Source organism: Rhagoletis zephyria, unplaced genomic scaffold (assembly GCF_001687245.7).
Source record: "Rhagoletis zephyria isolate East Lansing unplaced genomic scaffold, Rhagoletis_zephyria_1.1 Rzeph_scaffold_08632, whole genome shotgun sequence".
In the NCBI taxonomy this organism is placed as follows: domain Eukaryota; kingdom Metazoa; phylum Arthropoda; class Insecta; order Diptera; family Tephritidae; genus Rhagoletis; species Rhagoletis zephyria.
The window spans coordinates 1-18,693 of record NW_016165712.1 but is presented as its reverse complement, the minus strand read 5'-3'; the positions used below and the strand labels follow the sequence as shown (position 1 = coordinate 18,693).

At 35.2% G+C, this 18,693-nt stretch overlaps 1 protein-coding gene across 1 annotated transcript; it reads right to left on the bottom strand.

The window, feature by feature from the left end:
• Positions 1-1,137: 1,137 nt before the first annotated feature.
• Positions 1,138-17,949, bottom strand: LOC108375216 (protein timeless-like; the record flags this gene model as incomplete). The annotated part of the gene is made up of 5 exons (XM_017631321.1): positions 1,138-2,560; positions 5,956-7,086; positions 16,593-16,757; positions 16,903-17,239; positions 17,749-17,949. Coding segments are annotated over 5 exons (1,904 nt in total), but the record flags the coding sequence as incomplete, so codon positions are not given.
• Positions 17,950-18,693: the final 744 nt, after the last annotated feature.

The following is an 18,693-nucleotide window of genomic DNA, read 5'->3' as shown; positions in this document are numbered from 1 at the left end:
TTTTAATTCGCTGCAAAATGGCATACCACAAAAATGTATCACCGGCGAAGTTGTCTAGTTGAAGAAAACAAGGAATCGATTCGCCATTTTCTTTGCTTACATCCAGATTTCCAGCTTGCCAAAGGTAACAGAGGAAGAAGAAGAAGGTAACTCATCTAATTCAGTAAGTGATTTAACAGCACGTCAAAAATTTCAACAACGCAACTGGTGATCCAATCATTACCTGGTAAGGTGCCAAGTCCACTTTTTTTCAAAATTTTTAGCTTTTGTTGCAGAATGACAGATAATGCGAAACTACATCGATTTTATGTCTCTGCTGAACAATTTTAAAAAAATGTTCGTACTTGGCACTTTTTCACGTTTAGGTACCGACTTACTTTCGTAAAATAATTGAAATCATCGGAAAACTTAATTTGTTTCCTATTGAAAAAAAAAAATGTAATAATTGAATAAAATGCTTTATTAATTTTTTTCAGTATTTTATTTATTTTTTTGTATGTAAATAAATTGTATCAGTATATATAATATATATATGTATAGGTATATACATAAGTAAATGAATAGCATGCATGATTTAAGTTTAACATTATATTAGTAGTAATAAAACTAACATATATATAATTTTAATCAATTTTCGATATGTGTATGTATATGTTTTGCATTGTGTGTACATATGTAACTATGTGTATATAATGACTGAATTGCCACAAGAGCAATAAGTAAGTTAATGAGAACAATAATGAAAAGTATTATATAGTGCTTAAAAAATATTATAGTCATATTATATACGTATGTATGTATGTATGTATCTATGCAAGCGTGCTTTAAGTGCTGTCCTTTTATTTTGCTGCCGAAAGGAGGCTGAAAAAAGTTTCCATCAGAAAACCTTTTAAAAAAAATACACATACAATTTTTCCTAACATCATATACATATTTACGTTATCAAAAGTGTGCAAAAATCCTATTTATAGTAGCTTTTGAAAAGCATTCATCTGGTTTCGCTTGTTATGTGAATAATATAAACAAAAAATAAAAAATAAATAAATCTAACCGAAATAAGGAATAAGGAAATCAAATTTTGAAAATCAAAAGCTTAAATATTTATCCAAAAATATTTCTACTTATTTTTTTTTTTTGTATACAATTTTGAGAGAAACTTATGTGGTACAAAATATCATAGACAAAGCTTTGAAACGCCTTCATTTTTAATCAAAGTTGAACAATTTTTTGAAGGTGTTTAAAAATAATTTAATTAAATAAGTTGTTTATTGAAAAAATTAAATGTTTAATTTTTTTTTTATAAATTTTCATGATTTAATGATTTTTTATTTCATAAAGTATTTAAACCAATTTCTTCTGTTATACAAAAAATTTGAGTTTCTAAAATTAACTTTTTAGGAAATTGGTTTTTTTTTAAGCATAGATACTTTTCGTTTACCTAATAAATTTTATTTAACTTATTTGCTGATAAATTTAGTTTTTACTTTTCTTGCTTTTCTAGACGAGAGCCGCCCTTGAGAAACACAAAAAAGCTTTAAACAACAAGGAAATCAAAAATGAAAAAAATAAAATTTTTAGCAAAAAAAAATTTTAAAATTAAAATTTAAAAAAAATTAGATAAAATTTAATTTTTGATAATTTTTTCTTCTGAAATATGTTTGCTGTATTCCAAAAACTTAAGCCTTAAAACTTTTTAGAACTTGATTAACATTTTAAACTTTTTCTGAATATTTAAAATATTACCTTAATTTAATTTCTAGAAAATTTATGCACTAAAATAGTGTATTAAAACTTTATTTTATTTGAAAAATCAAAGATTAAAAAAGTGGAAATATTTAGCCTTCAAAGCTAAACTTTTTGGAAAAAATCCAATTAGTTTTTTTTTTGTGTGAGTTCATATGAAAAATAAGTTAGTTGAAAGGGTACATGCTTTCGTGTAAAATACGAATTTTTCCGCCTGAATTTCGTCTTATTTGCTCTTCGACTAGCCAAGCCAATTTTCAAAGCTTTTGCATAGAAAACTACATATGTATGTATATAAGTATGTGTTTGTAAGAATGTTAGTGCCTTAACTAATTTTACACTTAAATATACTAAAATAAACAAGTAGATAGATTTGTCTTACATAAATGTAGAAAGAAAAGATATTTAAATTTGTATAAGCATATACATATGTATGTCTGTATGTATGTTTGTATATTTGTATATCTAAGCCGGCACTTTAGGGCTCGATTTTCACTACATTTTTTTTTTCATTTGCATACATATAAAAAGTTTCCCTTTTCAAAATCACATTCTTTACTGTGTAAAGGCCGTTTGTAGAAAAACTTGCCCTAATTTTTACATTCCTTATGATTTACATACCAGAATTTTTGCACAATGATTTCTATAATTCTTTGTGATAATTCTCACACATTTATGTATGTTTTGTGTGTTTGTGTTAGTGGAAGTGTTACGTCGTCAGCTTTAGTTGAAATTCGTCATCGGAAACTAATTTTTATCCTCCTCATCGCTAACGTACATGCATGTCAGGTCCGAGGCTACGTAGGCACGATCACCGCTGTAATGAGAAAATAAAAAATACAAAAAATAAAATTAGCGAATATTGGACGAAATTTACTCGTACTACATGTACTACATGGAAATAGAATACTTTAAATATATATATTTTTGTTTAGTATACTTCAAAACAGTAGCTGGTTTTTGTAACTCTTCTCTACCGATTATTTCTCTACTTGTAGAGAATATACGTCATTCTCAACTACTTATTAGCAGTAGAGAACAGGGCGACGAATTCATATCTAAATTCCCTTTGTAGACAAATTTTACAGAAACGAGCTACAGGGCTGCAAACCACTCCAAATAACGGTGCGGTTCGGTTTAGTCGTTCGAACCACATAGAAAACTTTGTACCGGCACAGTAACCGGTTTACCAGTATCTCGAACAAGTCCTGAACCAGGCCCGAAATGGTCCTGAATCAGTCGTGAACTATCCCGAAATGGTACTGAAATAGTCCTAACTAGTCCCCAAATGGTCATGAACTAGTGCCAAACTGATCCGAAATAGTCCCGAAAAGATTCCGAAAAAGTGTCGGAATGATCCTGAAACACACTTGAACAGGTCCTGAAATGGTCCTAGACAAGTTGTGAATTAAACCCGAAATTGTTCCGAAAAAAACCTTGAACTAGTCGAGAAATGTTCACTTGTAAACATACGAAGCAATTACAGATTTGCTGCTGGGTTAACGCAAATTTGACCAATAGCGAGAGCTCAAATTTTTACATACAAAAAAAAAAAAACAATATAAAGCATAAAAGCTGAACGTTAATCAAAAATATTTATTTGTTTAACAAAAAATTTCTTAAGTTTCACTAAACATGCAGCCTTCAAATATCTTACATTTCCACTTGGCGCCATTCACTCAACCATGAAGAGAATTTGCATCGAAATCGAAAACTCATACCAACCGAATTCAAATACAAATTCTTCGAGCGCCTTCTATGCTCGCTTTGTAAGTCCATATGTGAACCATACAAAAGTGTAAACAAATATACTTATGCACTTATAAGCACTAAAGTACTCAAGTAACCACCGACGACATGCAGGTAACCAAATGAAAAGCGTTACACATTCGCCAGCTTGTCGGCAATTATACAAATATGGCAAACGAATTGCAAGTAAAGCTAAAAAGGCAAAGTTAAAAAAAAAAGGCTAAACTGAAGCGCTAGCTACTGTAGGGAACCCAATTGCGCCAATATTTGTTGCTACAAGTAATTCAAGCCATAAAAGAAGGTAACAACAATTGCACGCAGCAATGCACAAATATGGCTACAAACATACAAACTGACATATACTAAGGAATGTATGTAAGTAAGTACATTTGCAGTTGCNCAGCTGTGTATATATATATATTGTACATACAACTAAATACGCCCGTAGCCTTAAGACTAAACTCGACCGGCATGAAATTTGCGATATGCACGCATTGCACATAGCATTTATGTATGTGCGCAGAGGTGGTGTGGTTGGTTGTGGCAAATTGACCGATTTCAGTACGAATTTTTGATTGACGTTTGGCGGAAAATTAGCACAAAGAACATATAAATATTTGTAATACCAAAACGAGAAGAGTGTAAAACCATTTAGGAGTACATATATGAATTATGTAGAAATAGTAAAAATTCATACAATTAATTAAGATTGTACAACAAATTCATTTTGAGGCAATTTTTAAAAAGCGTTAGGTGAGTGGAAGGAATCCTTCGTCAGTGCTTTGGAGGTTGAAGAAAAAAAGATGTATAGATTTTGTTTAATATATATGAGGAATAAGATTTAGGATATGAAAAGTTTTTCGGAAGTGAAAAGTTTTAATCTTATTTAAAAAAAGCTTTTAGCAAAAACACCTATCCTTCAGTCAGCTTCAACCCATCCGTGAAGAAATTCACCGGTGCCTTTCTTCTTCTACTTTCCGTCCGCTCAACCCTAGCGGTAATGTGAATGGGAAAAGAGCTCTGGCACTGAACGCCGTACCTAACATAGCTCTCGGCATGCTTAATTGACTATTGGAAGCTTCGACTATATCCCTGTTGACACGAATTATTTAGTGCCTAGACTGGAACCATGAGTTCTTCTTAGTAGGCTTACTTTCAAAACTGATACTGAGGCTCACTGTTAGACAATTTCTATGAAAATTAAATAAATTATTAATATCAATACAAAAATACTTTTAATCAGGTCCATTCCTGTTTCTGCATGTCCTTAACCTATACTTATTTTGTTTACGAATCCTGGTAGAGCATCTAATGGAGCTCAGTTTAAACTATCTAAGTTATTACAGCAGTGGTCCCCAACGAATTTGAGGCGATTTCTCCGAAGTGCTGTGCACGGGAACGACTTCGGGCTATATCAGACTAAATCCTGGAATACGTGAGCCGGCTATATGTCTTTTCATCTCTACAGCTTCTATAGAAGTCTGTATATAGGGTTCGTAGGTTCGTAACCATATTACCAATGGTCAAGGGCCCGGTTAGTATTCCGAGGAGAAGCCGAAAGTACGGCATTGAGAAAATTATCTACAAATACCGTATTGTTGGTTCATCGAGCATTATATGACATAAGCGCGATATAGATGAAGGAAGTTCACATTCGAAACTTTTATGCAATAAAAAAATTCGGCGCCCAGGACAACCGCCCCTCTCGCCCTGCCCCAAATCCGGCCCTGGTACGCTCAAAAATAAAATGTGCATAGTTTGCCGAACTAAATAAGTTATGAATCAAGAGTTATAGCTAGGTACTTCGCTTCGGATTAGATATTCTAATTTTGGCAGAGAAAACTAGACTTTTTCTTTTAAATGCGATTTCAGTTTCGGAATGGTTAGTTGGCCCTGTAAGTCTGGCTATAAGGGTCCAAGGTTTTTGTTTTACTTACTCTGCTATAAAGCATGAAGTCAATCCATTCTATTAGTTATTGAGCGCTGAAAGCCACGTTCTAAGAGTGTCCTACTTATTGCTTTCGTCCGGGATTATAGAAAGCTCCATCAATCACCGAAAAGCCATGCAGGGGGGACTAAAAAATCAATACACATTGAGATATATGACCACCAAGCTGGTGTCACAATGCATTATACTTTACAGTAAAGCTGTGCAAAACTCGAGGAGATCTTTTCTTAATACGTACACCTAGGCGATCCAATCCCATTTAAACGGGCCGACTGTGTTTCACAAAATATATGAATTGGTGGTTTGAGGTTATGCAAATATAGGATTATGAAAGCATTTCTTAGGTATCTTAATTGATCTGAGTTGGCTAGGCTCACCCACTAACATTTTATAAATCGTTAAATCCAAAACACCCAGTCAAAATTATATTATAAAATAGTATCTATCATACAAAATGACATCCTTTCGATCAACACTACACTAATAGTAAACAATATTATATAATATCTACTTACAAGGCAGTTTCATGCTCGTACACCGATGCGACCATGGCGCTATATTCGCTCTCCAAGTTGCTGTGAATACCACCAATCGCACTTGAGGCACAACCGCCCACGCTGAGTATACCACCAGCGCCAGTACCAGTACCAACACCGACGTTGACACCAACACCACAGCCAGCGCCAATGCCGGCGGTCATAATCAGGCCAGCACCTCCACCTACGCCACCTGCGCCACCACCACCTCCATTACCGCCGAAATTCATGTCGATACTCTGCGGCTGCTCGCTACGTTCGTATGTCTTTATTGCCGCATCAAAATGTTGTTGCTGTTGTTGTAGCAACTGTTGCTGATGCTGTTGCTGTTGTGCTTGCAACTGTTGTTGTTGTTGCTGATGTTGTTTATGCATTTGTTGTTGCTGTTGCTGATAGATGATAAAATTATCAGTGGCTGCCACGGCTGCCGCTGCAGCCGCTGCCATTGCTGTTGCTGTCACATTAGACATTGTTGGCATAGTTGTTGCCGCTGGCAAAGCTGTGGGTATTCGAAAGCCACATTGCATGGTTGCCACACTTTTGTTCTCCTGTTGATTATTGTGATTATTGTGGCAACTGTTGCTGCCACTGCCACTGGCGCTGCTACTGTTCGTGCCAGAAAGGATGATTGTAGTGCTGTTGCTGCCGCTGCTGTCACTGCCAGTATAGTTGCCGCTGCCTCTGCCGCCACCAACAATGCCGCTACTATCGCCATCACCATTCATGTTGTTGTCGCCGCCACTTTTGCTGATTTGGATGTTAATGTTGTTGCTTGTGGCATTCATGTTGCTGCCACGGCTGCTGCAATCGTTCATTTCATCAACACTACTAGTATTCGTATTGTTGTCGTTGTTGCAGTTGCTTGTGCCTGCACTGTTGCTGCTGCTGCTATTCGCTTTATTATTCGTCTCATTATTCAAGCCAATTATATTGTTGATGGATGCTGGACACTGGTCTGTGGGGATTGGTATTGTTGTTTGTGGCGCTAAGGCAGCCGAGACTACAGCGTTGTGTTGTTGCTGTATTGTTGCAGTGGTTGATGTGGCAGCTGTTGCTGTTGTTGCTGTGGCAGTTGTCACCAAAGCAGTCAGTGCGATTGCAATGCTTGTGCTACAAGTAGAAGAGCAGACAAAGCAAAGACATGTAAGATTATAGCAACAATAATAATAACAATAAATGTTGTGAACAGAGGAAAAAATTTCTAAATGCATTGTAGTTATGTATGTATGTATGTTTGTAGGTGTATGTATGAACATATGTCCAGTGTCCAAAAGTTGTTGGCAAACGAATAGAAAGCTCCAATTTAAATCTGTTGACAATTCAACGCTCAGAAACATTTTATATGCGCAAAAGTTGATTTTAAATTGCTAATTGAAATCATTTTGCCAACTTACATCACCCACGAGTGCATGTAGTTATACTTATGTAGGTTGTGTATACATTAGGGCGGGTCATTTTGTATGGGAGATTTTTTCGACTAAATATACGCCTATATCACAGAAGTATTCTACGTGTAATTCTTAGCAAATTTTCGGAAGAAACCATGGGTCTCTAATCAATTTAGAGTTTGCCCAACAGCGAAAATAGGTTTCTTAGCATTATGCTGTGGTGTCGTAAAGACGTGCTTAAATTTTGTACAACCCTGTACTATGCTATAAGGGGTTTTTTTTTGGTATGATAAATCCATTTGAGCACTTATGTTTTTCTTAAAACTTCCACCAGATGGCGCAATAGTGAAAATTTGCACATTTTCCTGGAAACCTACTTTGGCAATTTGGCAAACTACAAATGGATTTTGGCTTATAAATGCAGGTAGAATCCTCCTATACTATACGCGCATAGTCAAAAAAAAAATTACCCACCCTAACATACATAAATATTTATGTATGCAGAGATGTGTAAAGGGGAAATTGAATTAACATAGTCTCGGTAAACTGCATTTATTTGAATCTAATATACTTGGAGACTCAAGATTGGAATATAAAAAACTAAAAAGGTTGCATTTCCACTTTATGTAAGTGGACGCTTTTATTGTTTAACAACTAAGCTAGACTTTCGAAAGCAAGAAAATTGCCAAGATACTCTAACAAGTGAAGGAGTGCGTCTTGATGTCACACAAATGGAGAAAACTAAAGTCTTATGCCGCCTCTGAACGCAAGATGGCTTTTTATGAAAACTTTGTCATAGCAGAAGCGTAATTGAATGATTCTTTAATGTCTGCCTAGCAAGAAAAAAAAACACTACGGAAGCAAAGCTACCCTCGATTCCCACATTAAGAGTTTATCCATTAAATAATTTTAATTTTTGATATGATGCAGCTACTATGCACATTCATATGTCCATATGTATGTATGAATACGTATTGACATTCTCACAGACCATTCATTAACCCAAGCAGCTCAGCTCACTACAATCAATAGACTGCCCTTAACCTTTCCAATTAACCATCGAGTAAATAACAAAGTTGTGAAAATCAACCTAAATATCAAAGACTGAAGCTTTAGCGCTCAAAATTGCTTAAGACTCAAGCGCGAGAAGTGCCATTTTAATGATTTTATTGTTTTCAATTTTTTTCAACGTTTTTTTTTGTTCGTTTACTAAAGCGTCATAAGCTGTTGACTGCAAAAAATGGGTTGGGCGTCATGTCAGCGCGCTTGATTGCCACCGCCAATGCTTGTTGGAGCATTCTTAAGTGCCATTCATGCCACAGTACAATAGTGGCAACAATACCGTTATTGCTGCTGCTGCTGCTGCTGCTGCTGCTCAAACATCAATCAGTCACATAAATCAATTTAATTATTAAGTAAACAACAGTTGCAGCAGTCAAAGCGTGTGTTCGACAGTGGAAAATCGAGAATATATTTTGTAGAAGAAAAAAAAATTAAATAAATTGCGCATTGCAAAAAAGGTAGCATGTAGCAGTGGCAGTGACAATGGCCGCCACATACACACACACACACTCGCTTTTTGAGGCATACTTAAGTACGTATAGCCTTAGAGCAGTGAGTTGGCTAGTGCACTTTTTAACCCAAAATTATGTAGGGCTAGTTGGCGGCCACATGTTTGCACAATTTCAAACATCACTCTGCACCACAACAAATTATTTGTGTTTTTATGCCTTTTTAATGCACGAAAATTATGCATTTATGTGCTACCAAAAATAACATAGTAAGCCAAATTGGCTATAAATTGCAAGCAAATGTAAGAACATATAAATATGTATGTATGTTTGTATGTAAGCGAATGAAGGTGTTGGCATTTATTGCTGCCACAGACCGTCAAGCAGTACGTACTCGTTGCCACAATTATTGACTTAGACGTTGTGTATGTATGTATGTATATAAACATAAATCCCTTTGAACATCGTGCCAAGTGTTGATTACAAGCATTAAAAGAAAAACCAAAAAAAAAAAAAAAAACTATTTCAAAACTTAACCATTACTGAAATTGTTACGGTTCGATTTTATTGTTGTTTAACTACCAACTGCCAATTTTCGAAAGCAATAAATTTGATGAATTGCTCACGCCTCAAACTGAAATGCTCACAAGCGAACATTTACATTTAACTCTTCTTGTTTGCCACTTCACATTTAGAGCTTTTGCGCTGACACTTTGAACTTTATTACACTTTAGGACTATTTTAGAGACTGTTATTGGTTAACAAGCCCCTCAAGAGGGTGGTTCAAAAATTGCACAAAAAATTTATTCTTCTTGGCAAAGTGGTATTGACATAATGCAGCTGGTCACGCGAATAAATATTCGCAATTCCCGAAAGCTTCTAGGGTAGTGAGAAAGAGGTGTGACACAGGGAGTTTAAACCTTAAGCGGGGAGTAAAATTTTCACGTACGCCGATGTTGTAATGATTATGGACTATGGATTATGGATTATGGACACACGTTTGGCCTTTCCTTAAACGGCAGAGTAGGATTGATCCAAAGTATACCACGGATTTCAATTAAAATCGATCTTGGCATGCATTGTCTATTACGCTCCTTGGACACCGTTCAATAAAGTAGGTTTAATGATAGTTTCATAGAGCCAGGAAACCATCCTTGGCGAGGGGCAATATCTCTTGCCATTGATTGTCTTATTTGCTGTAATTTGAGGCTACCGACATGCTCTTTACTCTTTTCTTCCAGGAAAGCTTGCTTTTAGGAGAGCGCCTGCGAAAAGCCGTGCAGCAGTAAGCCTACCAGAACAGTTCAATAATTCAGCAAATAAATGAAGAAAAAATATACGCAGTGACGTACAGAGTGGCCACAATTCCACATGTATTTTGGCGCTTTTACAAAATTATCCGGATTATCATTAGTTGTTATTTTCAAACCACCCCCGCACATTAACTACTGTTGCGCTTGCAAATGCGAAATTTGGTGTGAATAGATTGTTAATTAAACTTTATTGTGTAGAGCAATTCACAGTTTGCTTTTAATGGATTTTATTAACTGTAAATACTTGAATGTACCTTTTGCTAATTGTCTAAAAAGATAGGTCAGAATTTTCGCAATGCAATAAAAAATTGTATATATATTTTAAACAAGGCCGAATGCCATGAAAATTTTAGATGGGAAAAAAACAAAACTGCCTAGTTAACTGGAACGCATAATAATCTTCATTTTAATTGTGATTTTATGTGCATGCATACATACATAATTTAAATTTTTTTCTTTTAATCTCTTTTCAATTCTTAATGGCTGCTGCAGACCAAAGAGGGTCAAACACACACACACACATACACACACACACTCATGCAACCCGAAACCGGTACTGTTAGTTTTGTCATAGTAAATTAACATATCTTGCAAATTTTATGCTAAATCATCACTGCAGAAAGCAACAACAACAAAAAATTCAGACTTATATGGCAAACCAACTTTGGAGGTGTGTAAAATATTTACGATGGCTGGCAATCCAAAGTTTTTTAACATTGTTGAAGTGCTTTAAAGGAGATGTACGTACGGCTTTGTGGCTTTATATACATAAATGCACATACATATGTATGTATGTATGTATGCAGGTAACTGCGATTGCGATTGAATGAATGAATGAATTTATGGATGCCGGACCTATTTTTAGACAAACACATAAAGTCAGCAAAGAAGCTGAAAGATAAAATATTTACATAAATGCTACAGTTCAAGTTTGCAGTTTGTTTAAATTTTTTTTTTTACACATCGCAAACCAGCGAACATTGTTTAAATCAAAACTCTTGTTTTTTTTTTGTTCTGAATGTCTGCAGGCTATTTATCTAGGGGCCTCCTAATTGAAAAAAAAACTAGGGTAGGATATGGAGGAAAAACTCGATAACTGTAGTAAACCCAAGTAGCTATTTTAAGAGATAACCTATTGAAAGTTAAGTCAGAAAGCTGCTTTAAACTTTAGAGTCGACTTAATTTTGACTATAACTTCGGGTCATTGTATTTAAAAAGCATAGACAAAAGTTGGAAAAAAAAATTCGTAAAAATCTTGTAGTGGGAAAATTGCGGTGTGATAACAAACCCTGTCGCACGGCCGTTACGCAAGTGATATTATGTCGCAGCTGTGTCGCTGTCGTACAAGTGTGCACAGCTTTCATAGCTTCCACCACATGCCATGTACCTACTCAGCATGTCGATGTCGCTTTCGTATTGTATCGCGTATCATATCGCTCTAATGTGCACCGGGCCTAAGGGAATGAAATCCAGCCCAACCAAAATGTTCACAGTTGGTTCTAAAATGGTAGATAGAGCGCGGGCTGGAATTTACTACGAGGAACTGAACGTCGATTGGCCGGTAAGGTTGCCTCAACATTTTTTTTTTTTTTAATTTACTAATTTGGTCATTATTACTTGTCTCATATTTTTCCAAATTTTCACCCATACTGTTTTAATTTTATGTAGAATTTCTGAATTCCTCATTGCTAAAATTGAAAAGCTTCACCTTCGTGTGCGATAGCAAAAAGCAAATAAAGTGGATGAGATGTGAGAAGAGATATAACTTTCGAGTTTTACATCCACAATATTAGCAGTTGACACGCTTTATTTGCCATCACCTCGCTCGGAGACAGTCATAATTTTTATTTCAGTGTATCTCTGCTAGTCGAGTTATGTCAATGTTGTTCGCAGCGGATCAACAACCCATAGCGCAATTTATTGTCAAAACATAAATTAAAAAAAAAAAAAAACAAATTTCGAAATCTGCACGTTTTATTTTCGGCATAGGTACATTCATACTTAAAAGCAGCAAAAATTTGCAAATTAATTACACACACACACACCTGGTCATTTCTATGAGAAGTTATCACATAACTAAGCTGCGATATGCAACAGCTCGCTAATCGTCAGCGATTTGTACACATTTGAGTTCATCAGATAAGTGAAATTAAATCAGATTTGTGTTTTTTTTTGGCATTTATGTAGCTTTTTAAGGCGACAACTATTCCTTATTAGATCACAGCCAATGCGGATGCGCAGCGAAGCGTTAAATTAGCTGGCCAACAACAACACCCATTTCGCGACACCGATTACGACGACGGACGACGTATTACATCGTATTGCGAATCTGTGAAACATATTAATTTTTTAAGTTTTTCTTTTTCTTTGCAATTTTTATGCGCATAAATATTATTATTTTGGATATCTCTATCTATGCATTTTTGGGTGAAACTTAATTTATATTCTCTTCCATATTGCGGCAGGCAATCGTTTCGCATTAATTAATTTCAAATCGCCACTGTGGTTTCGAACAATAGCCACCAATGTCCACATTTACAGTTAGGTAAGTTGGCTAATACGTAAGCGCGTACTAAATACATACCTACATATGCATGTGTGTGAGTATGTATGTATGTGTTATTAGATTTTTGTAATTAATTAATTTTCGCATTTCGCGTTGTTATCTTTAAGCTCATAAAATTGCAAACGTTTGTTGACTATTGATTGCGAATTGTTGTTGATTGCAGGTTGTTGTTTTCTCGGTTGTTTGCTGATTAAGCCGCCCCTCTTTGAATGCCAGTAAACAACACTTTTCAATGTACAAATGTACATTTTAGATTTCTTTTGTGTCTAATGGCTTAACTATATGGCGCCCCCAATTGTTTGCAAGTGTTTGTTGTAATTTTTATTGCTTTTCTTTTATGTTAATTAAGTGTTGTGTTGCCAGTCGCTGCTGGTCAATCGACCGTAAAAGGAGCGCTGCGGTTTACAGGTATGTATGTAGGTAGTTAGTATAGGTAGTACCTTTGTGTGGCAAATACATAAAATCATAAAATGTATGGGCTCGAACTATTTTCATATATTGCATAAAATTGGATAAACGGCAATAAAATTTTCTATTTTTATTTTTACTACTCGTTACCGCAATTGGATTGTTGCTATTCAATGTAAATATTCGATTTACATTTACTATTAAATAATATAAACGGGAGTGGAGCATTTCATTAATAATTTACAAGAAGATAAACTCCTTATCTCGCTGAAATGTACATTAAGGAGCCTCACGAAAAAAATTCGGTTGTCCATCGGTATTATAAAATGTATGATATTTCAAGATTCCCGCCAAAATATTTCGGAAAAATATTAAGATCTATGGGAGCTAAATCGATTTGAAAATACCTTCAAAAAATCGATTTATTTTGATTCTGTTGGTACAATTTTTAAACATTTTTATACAGGCTCTAAATGCTTAAACTCTACTAATATCTGAGGTGCCTTGTAGGACGAAAACCTTTTGAAAAACTATTTTTTTTTTGTTTTAGGTATTTTCAAATCGGTTCAGCTCACGAAAATCTTAATATTTTTCCCAAATCGACTTTTGGATTCATCTTATCGAAAATATGAAATTTTTATTTTCATCACTATTGTGAAAAATATAACTATGACGTCAGCAAAATGGTGGATCGACAGAAAGAGGATTGACGGTCCGCGGAAGGCGTTACCACGGTTTCAATTTCATCAAAATTTGACCGTAAATACGAAATGCAAAACTCGACTCTGGCGCCATCTAGCGAATCCAGTTGTCATAAAGGTATTTCTCATCACACCTGCAGCATATCTTTTTACAACAACTAATTTTTCGTAAAAGTATTTTCGTCGCAGCCGCAAGATACGTTTCTAATTTCATCAAAATCGGATCGTGAATAGAGATTTTCCGAATATGCGCCACCTAGCGGACCAAGACATAGAGTATGTCCGTGCTGCGCGTTGAAGGAATTTACTATCCAAAATTTAGTTGCAAACCGGTTAAGAAAAGTGTTTGACCCAAGCTTAAACAAAGAAACTATAATATAGACTCCTCGATACTTCTTTGCATAATCTGCTTTCATCATTAGATCTGTTCATAAAGATATGCTATTTATGATAGGCATTCTCGATTTTTTGATAAGTAAGTAAGGCCGTTACCGAGATTCTTCTTGGACAGATGTGGGAAAAACTCGTCATGACTGGATAGAAATGGCAGAGCTGGGCGTTATAGTGAATTTTCTTTAACAAACTAGTAGACAATTTAGAGAAAAGTACAGTGTAACTTCGATACAACGAACCTTAGATAAGATATTACGACTTAATAAAACGAAATTTCTGCTGCGTGCGTTTCTTTATTTGCCAATTTTTAATGCAATGGCCTCTTCATACGGAAGTCTTGACTTAGGTGGTTTATCATATTGAGGTACATACATATGTAAACAGTCAAAAGCCTTCTCTTAAGTTGGTATTTTTTTGTTTCATTTATTATGCGAAACAAATTATTGGCAGAAGTTCGAGTAGTAACGAAAAATGCGACCAACTGTTAAATATTTTTTGATAGAATAATTTTTCTTAAATACTTAGTAGGTATAAAGTGAGGCCTTTTTTTTGCCTTGCCTAGTCCGTAGAAAGCGCAAGGTCCACACTGCAGCTGTTGAGACTATATCTGAAGTAGTTTAGTTCATTGATTAGCTAGCCATTACTTTCATTGAAGATTTGTATTTAGAAAGGAATGGCTGCCATCGTAACCGGGTGGTTAGTTGTACGTACTGCCACTCTGTGGGTCCAGGGTTCAATTCCATGTCCCAATAACATCAACAAAAATTGGTCGCCAATGGCAAACCTCCGTCTGCATTTCTGCCATGAAAAAGAAGCTGCTCATAAAATCAATTTGCCGTTCTTAGCCGGCGTAAAACTCTAGGCCCGCCTACAACATCAAGACGCACAATACAAATTGGAGGAGAAGCTCGGCCGGGCACGTAGAAATAAGTACGTATGTATATGTAAGCGCCAACACTTAGTTATCTTACTCATAAAGAGAGCAAATTTTATAGTCGCGTCGGTTAAATACCAGTTAAATTTTATGTAGGGAAGGGAGTCTTATGTTAGTATTAGTACTTAGGAATGTATGTATGTCTACAGGTGCCTAAGTATTACAAAAGCAATAAATTAGCCATATGAGAAATTTAAATACTTTTGCCAAAATGTGCATTCCACAAATCTTATAGATATATAGTTTTATGTCATTTTATATAAATTTGAAGTGCTTACGCCAATCGATAAAATGCTATCCTCCGATTTTGCTTCAATTTCAAACTGCAACCTGCTCATTGCAATTATGTACATATGTAAGTTTTCTTCATTAATCTTCATAGTATTGGATATTATTTATGTATATATATCTGAAATACTAGGGGGGCTTCTACTCGTGTGTATGTTTATAGTTTATACAACGTTTTCCCTTCGGTTTCATATATTTCTGTATATTCCACCCCATTTTTATCATCTTAAAAATGTTATTTATGTCATTGTGTATGCTTGTTCAAAAGCATTAAAGTAAGCGCGTATCCTTGAAAAAAAAAGTAAATTTTGTTTTTTTAATTTAATATTTAAAAATATAATTTTTACAAAAGCTTAGCTGGCAAAACCATCAAAATGTCGACTGAGTTACAAAAAAAGTCTATTCGTCATTCCGATAATTTCGATATACTTTTTTAATCGGCTACAAATATGTATATATACCACAAAACCTACCAGCAATTAAAAGTGCCTAAAATGTTTGTTTATTTTGCTTGAAAAGATTTATTTCAAATAAGGGATTTGAATTTCTTCTTCATAGCAGCGACAAAACGCTGAAAAAACAAATAGTGATTTCAGAACTTTCGATTCCGAAGCAAGCGCTTCTGAAAAAGCTTGCTGTTTGAACACCCTCATTGAGTTAAATTTGAAAGCTGCGCACCGCTCTCAGCGGCTTCGCTCGGCACGGTCCTGCTGCCTGTGTGCACATACCCTTAGAAAATGCTTTCCAGACTATTTAAAATATGCTCGACAAATGTCATTAAGACTCCTCTTTGTGAGCGGACGTGTGTCCGAGTGCAAACTCAGGGAACATTGCGATGAACTCAGTCCAGAAAAATGTCTCTTATAGCCTTTTGCATAGAAAACGGTGATATTTCTCTATGGCCGAGTTTCCACTAGGCATTAAAATGACAAAATATATGTGCCTTTTAATACATGTCGTGTGGAAAGTTGTTTAATAACTATTTTTTGAACGAAATAACACGGGTCTTTTTAATGCCCAACTTTGTCACTAAAATATCTGTCATTCAAGGTCCTATGGAAATCTAGCATAATTAAAGCTTCAGATACTTTTCTTAAACTATTCACCTACATACCTTTCATTTGCAGTAGCTGTTGTTGTTGTTGTTGTTGTAACTACATTGTTCCCATTGAGAGCGACATCCAAGGACGAAGCTGTGGCGTTTGTATTCATCTTGCTGCGCATTACCACTTGCAACCAATTCGGTACTGGTGGCAATGGTGCTGCCTCGGGTGTAAATCTAGAGAAGCAAGAAAAAAGCAATGAACACAAATATACATAGGCACTCAATTGATCGCATTTATCGCTTAGGATTGCATTACAAATATATGTGGTTAGCCTCTATATATGTATGTACTATGTATGGATGTAGTACTCTTACTTACCTTATTATCGAATTACAATGCTTTGCTCTTGGCATAGCAAAAATATCACTGGATGACGACGTGCTCGCCTTCTCCAATCTAGCATCAACCTCCAGCACTGGCGCCAACATACTACCGCTTCCACTACTCGAACGTCCATTTGTGCTCGATCTACCATTGCGATTACCCTCCTCCATGCCGACACTAGCCGCAGCTGTGTACTCATCGGAACCGCCAGTATCCATTTCCAGGCTGGACATTGAGGAAAGCGAACCACGTGCGGCTGTTGCGTGATAACAACGCTGCGACTCTATTGCATTTGCTTCCTCAAACTGACTCATATCGAACTTGATCAACACTATAAGATCAAAAGTACAAGAGAGACAGAGCGAGAGAAATACACACAGAGAGTGGAAAGGTGAAAGGATAGTAGAGAGAGGACAACAATTGGTAATTGGACGGTAGTAAACAAACGAAAAAAGTAAACGAACGACGAACGACGAACGTGCGGAGATATGTACATATGTGGATGTATTTACATTTTGTACAAAACGATGCGTTTTATAGAAATTTTAAACCATTTAATTTTTTTCGTAATTAAAAATTTGTTTGGTGGATTTTGCTTGTTTGAGTTGTGTTGAGAAGGATTTGTTGTTTTTTTTTTTTTGTTTTTATTCATCCATTTGATTTGCATAGTCAGTTCGTTGCATGAGTTTGTGTGTAGAAATATATTTGAATTGATTGTTGTTACGTTGTTCAATCGGTTTTTTTTTACGATATTATTTGTTTTTTTTTTTTAACAGAAGAAAGAAAAAGAACATAATATTGACCAATCAACATCTAGCCCACCTTTTTCAAATTACTCACATTTGTCCAGGGGTCCCAGCTTGCGCGCCAAACTGAACATCATTTCTGCGGTCCAGAAATCGGGAATGCGTGCAAAAATCGAACCCGCATCGGCAGGTAATTGAAATCCAAGCTTGTGTAATAGAAGTACGAAGGGTTGATAGAGCATTGTTGTTGCCTGTTCGCTGTTCCATTGCACGACAGGAATCGATTTGTTTTTAACTGAAATTTCATAAAGAAAAAACCAAAGTTGAATAAATTTGGACAACAATTTTTTTTTTCATACAAATATGTGTATGCATAAGTACGAGTAGATAATGTAAAATTTGTTTCAACTCAAGGTAAGTACATATCTTGAGCCGCTTTCTCTGCCCTTTAAACACAACATTTTGTTCTGAAACAAAAAATGCGCTTGAAGGGCATCGGCGTATATTTACTTTCCACGGAAACAGAGTCTCACTTGTAGATGGAATCGACCATTTTTGATTTACATAGATTATTTTGATCAGAACTTTTTTTTATCATATAACAACGTTCTGCAGAAGGCAAAACATACAGTTTTTTTTTTTAAGTTCAAAACTATACAATTTCCCGGATTCTGCAAGTTAATTTTTTGAAAAATGGTTTCTGGTCCCGTTTTAAAAGCTATACGAAAAAATACTCTAAATAAAATCGCAAAAAAATTAAATAAATTTTTGGACCATTTTTTTTTTACAATACCTCTAACTGATCTTTAGAGATTCCAAAATTTTGAAGAGTGTGTTTTTTATGAAAATACTATTTTTTGAAGTAAAAAAAAATTGCAAACTTTAAATTAAAAATAATAAAATAAATTACATAAAAATTGTGTTTAAATCTGTAAAAACAGGTAGAATAATTCTTTAAAAACAGATTTTTATCGAAAGACATAGCCGCCGTTGAAACTTAGTACATCACAAATTTCATGACACAGCTGAGAAGTGTATC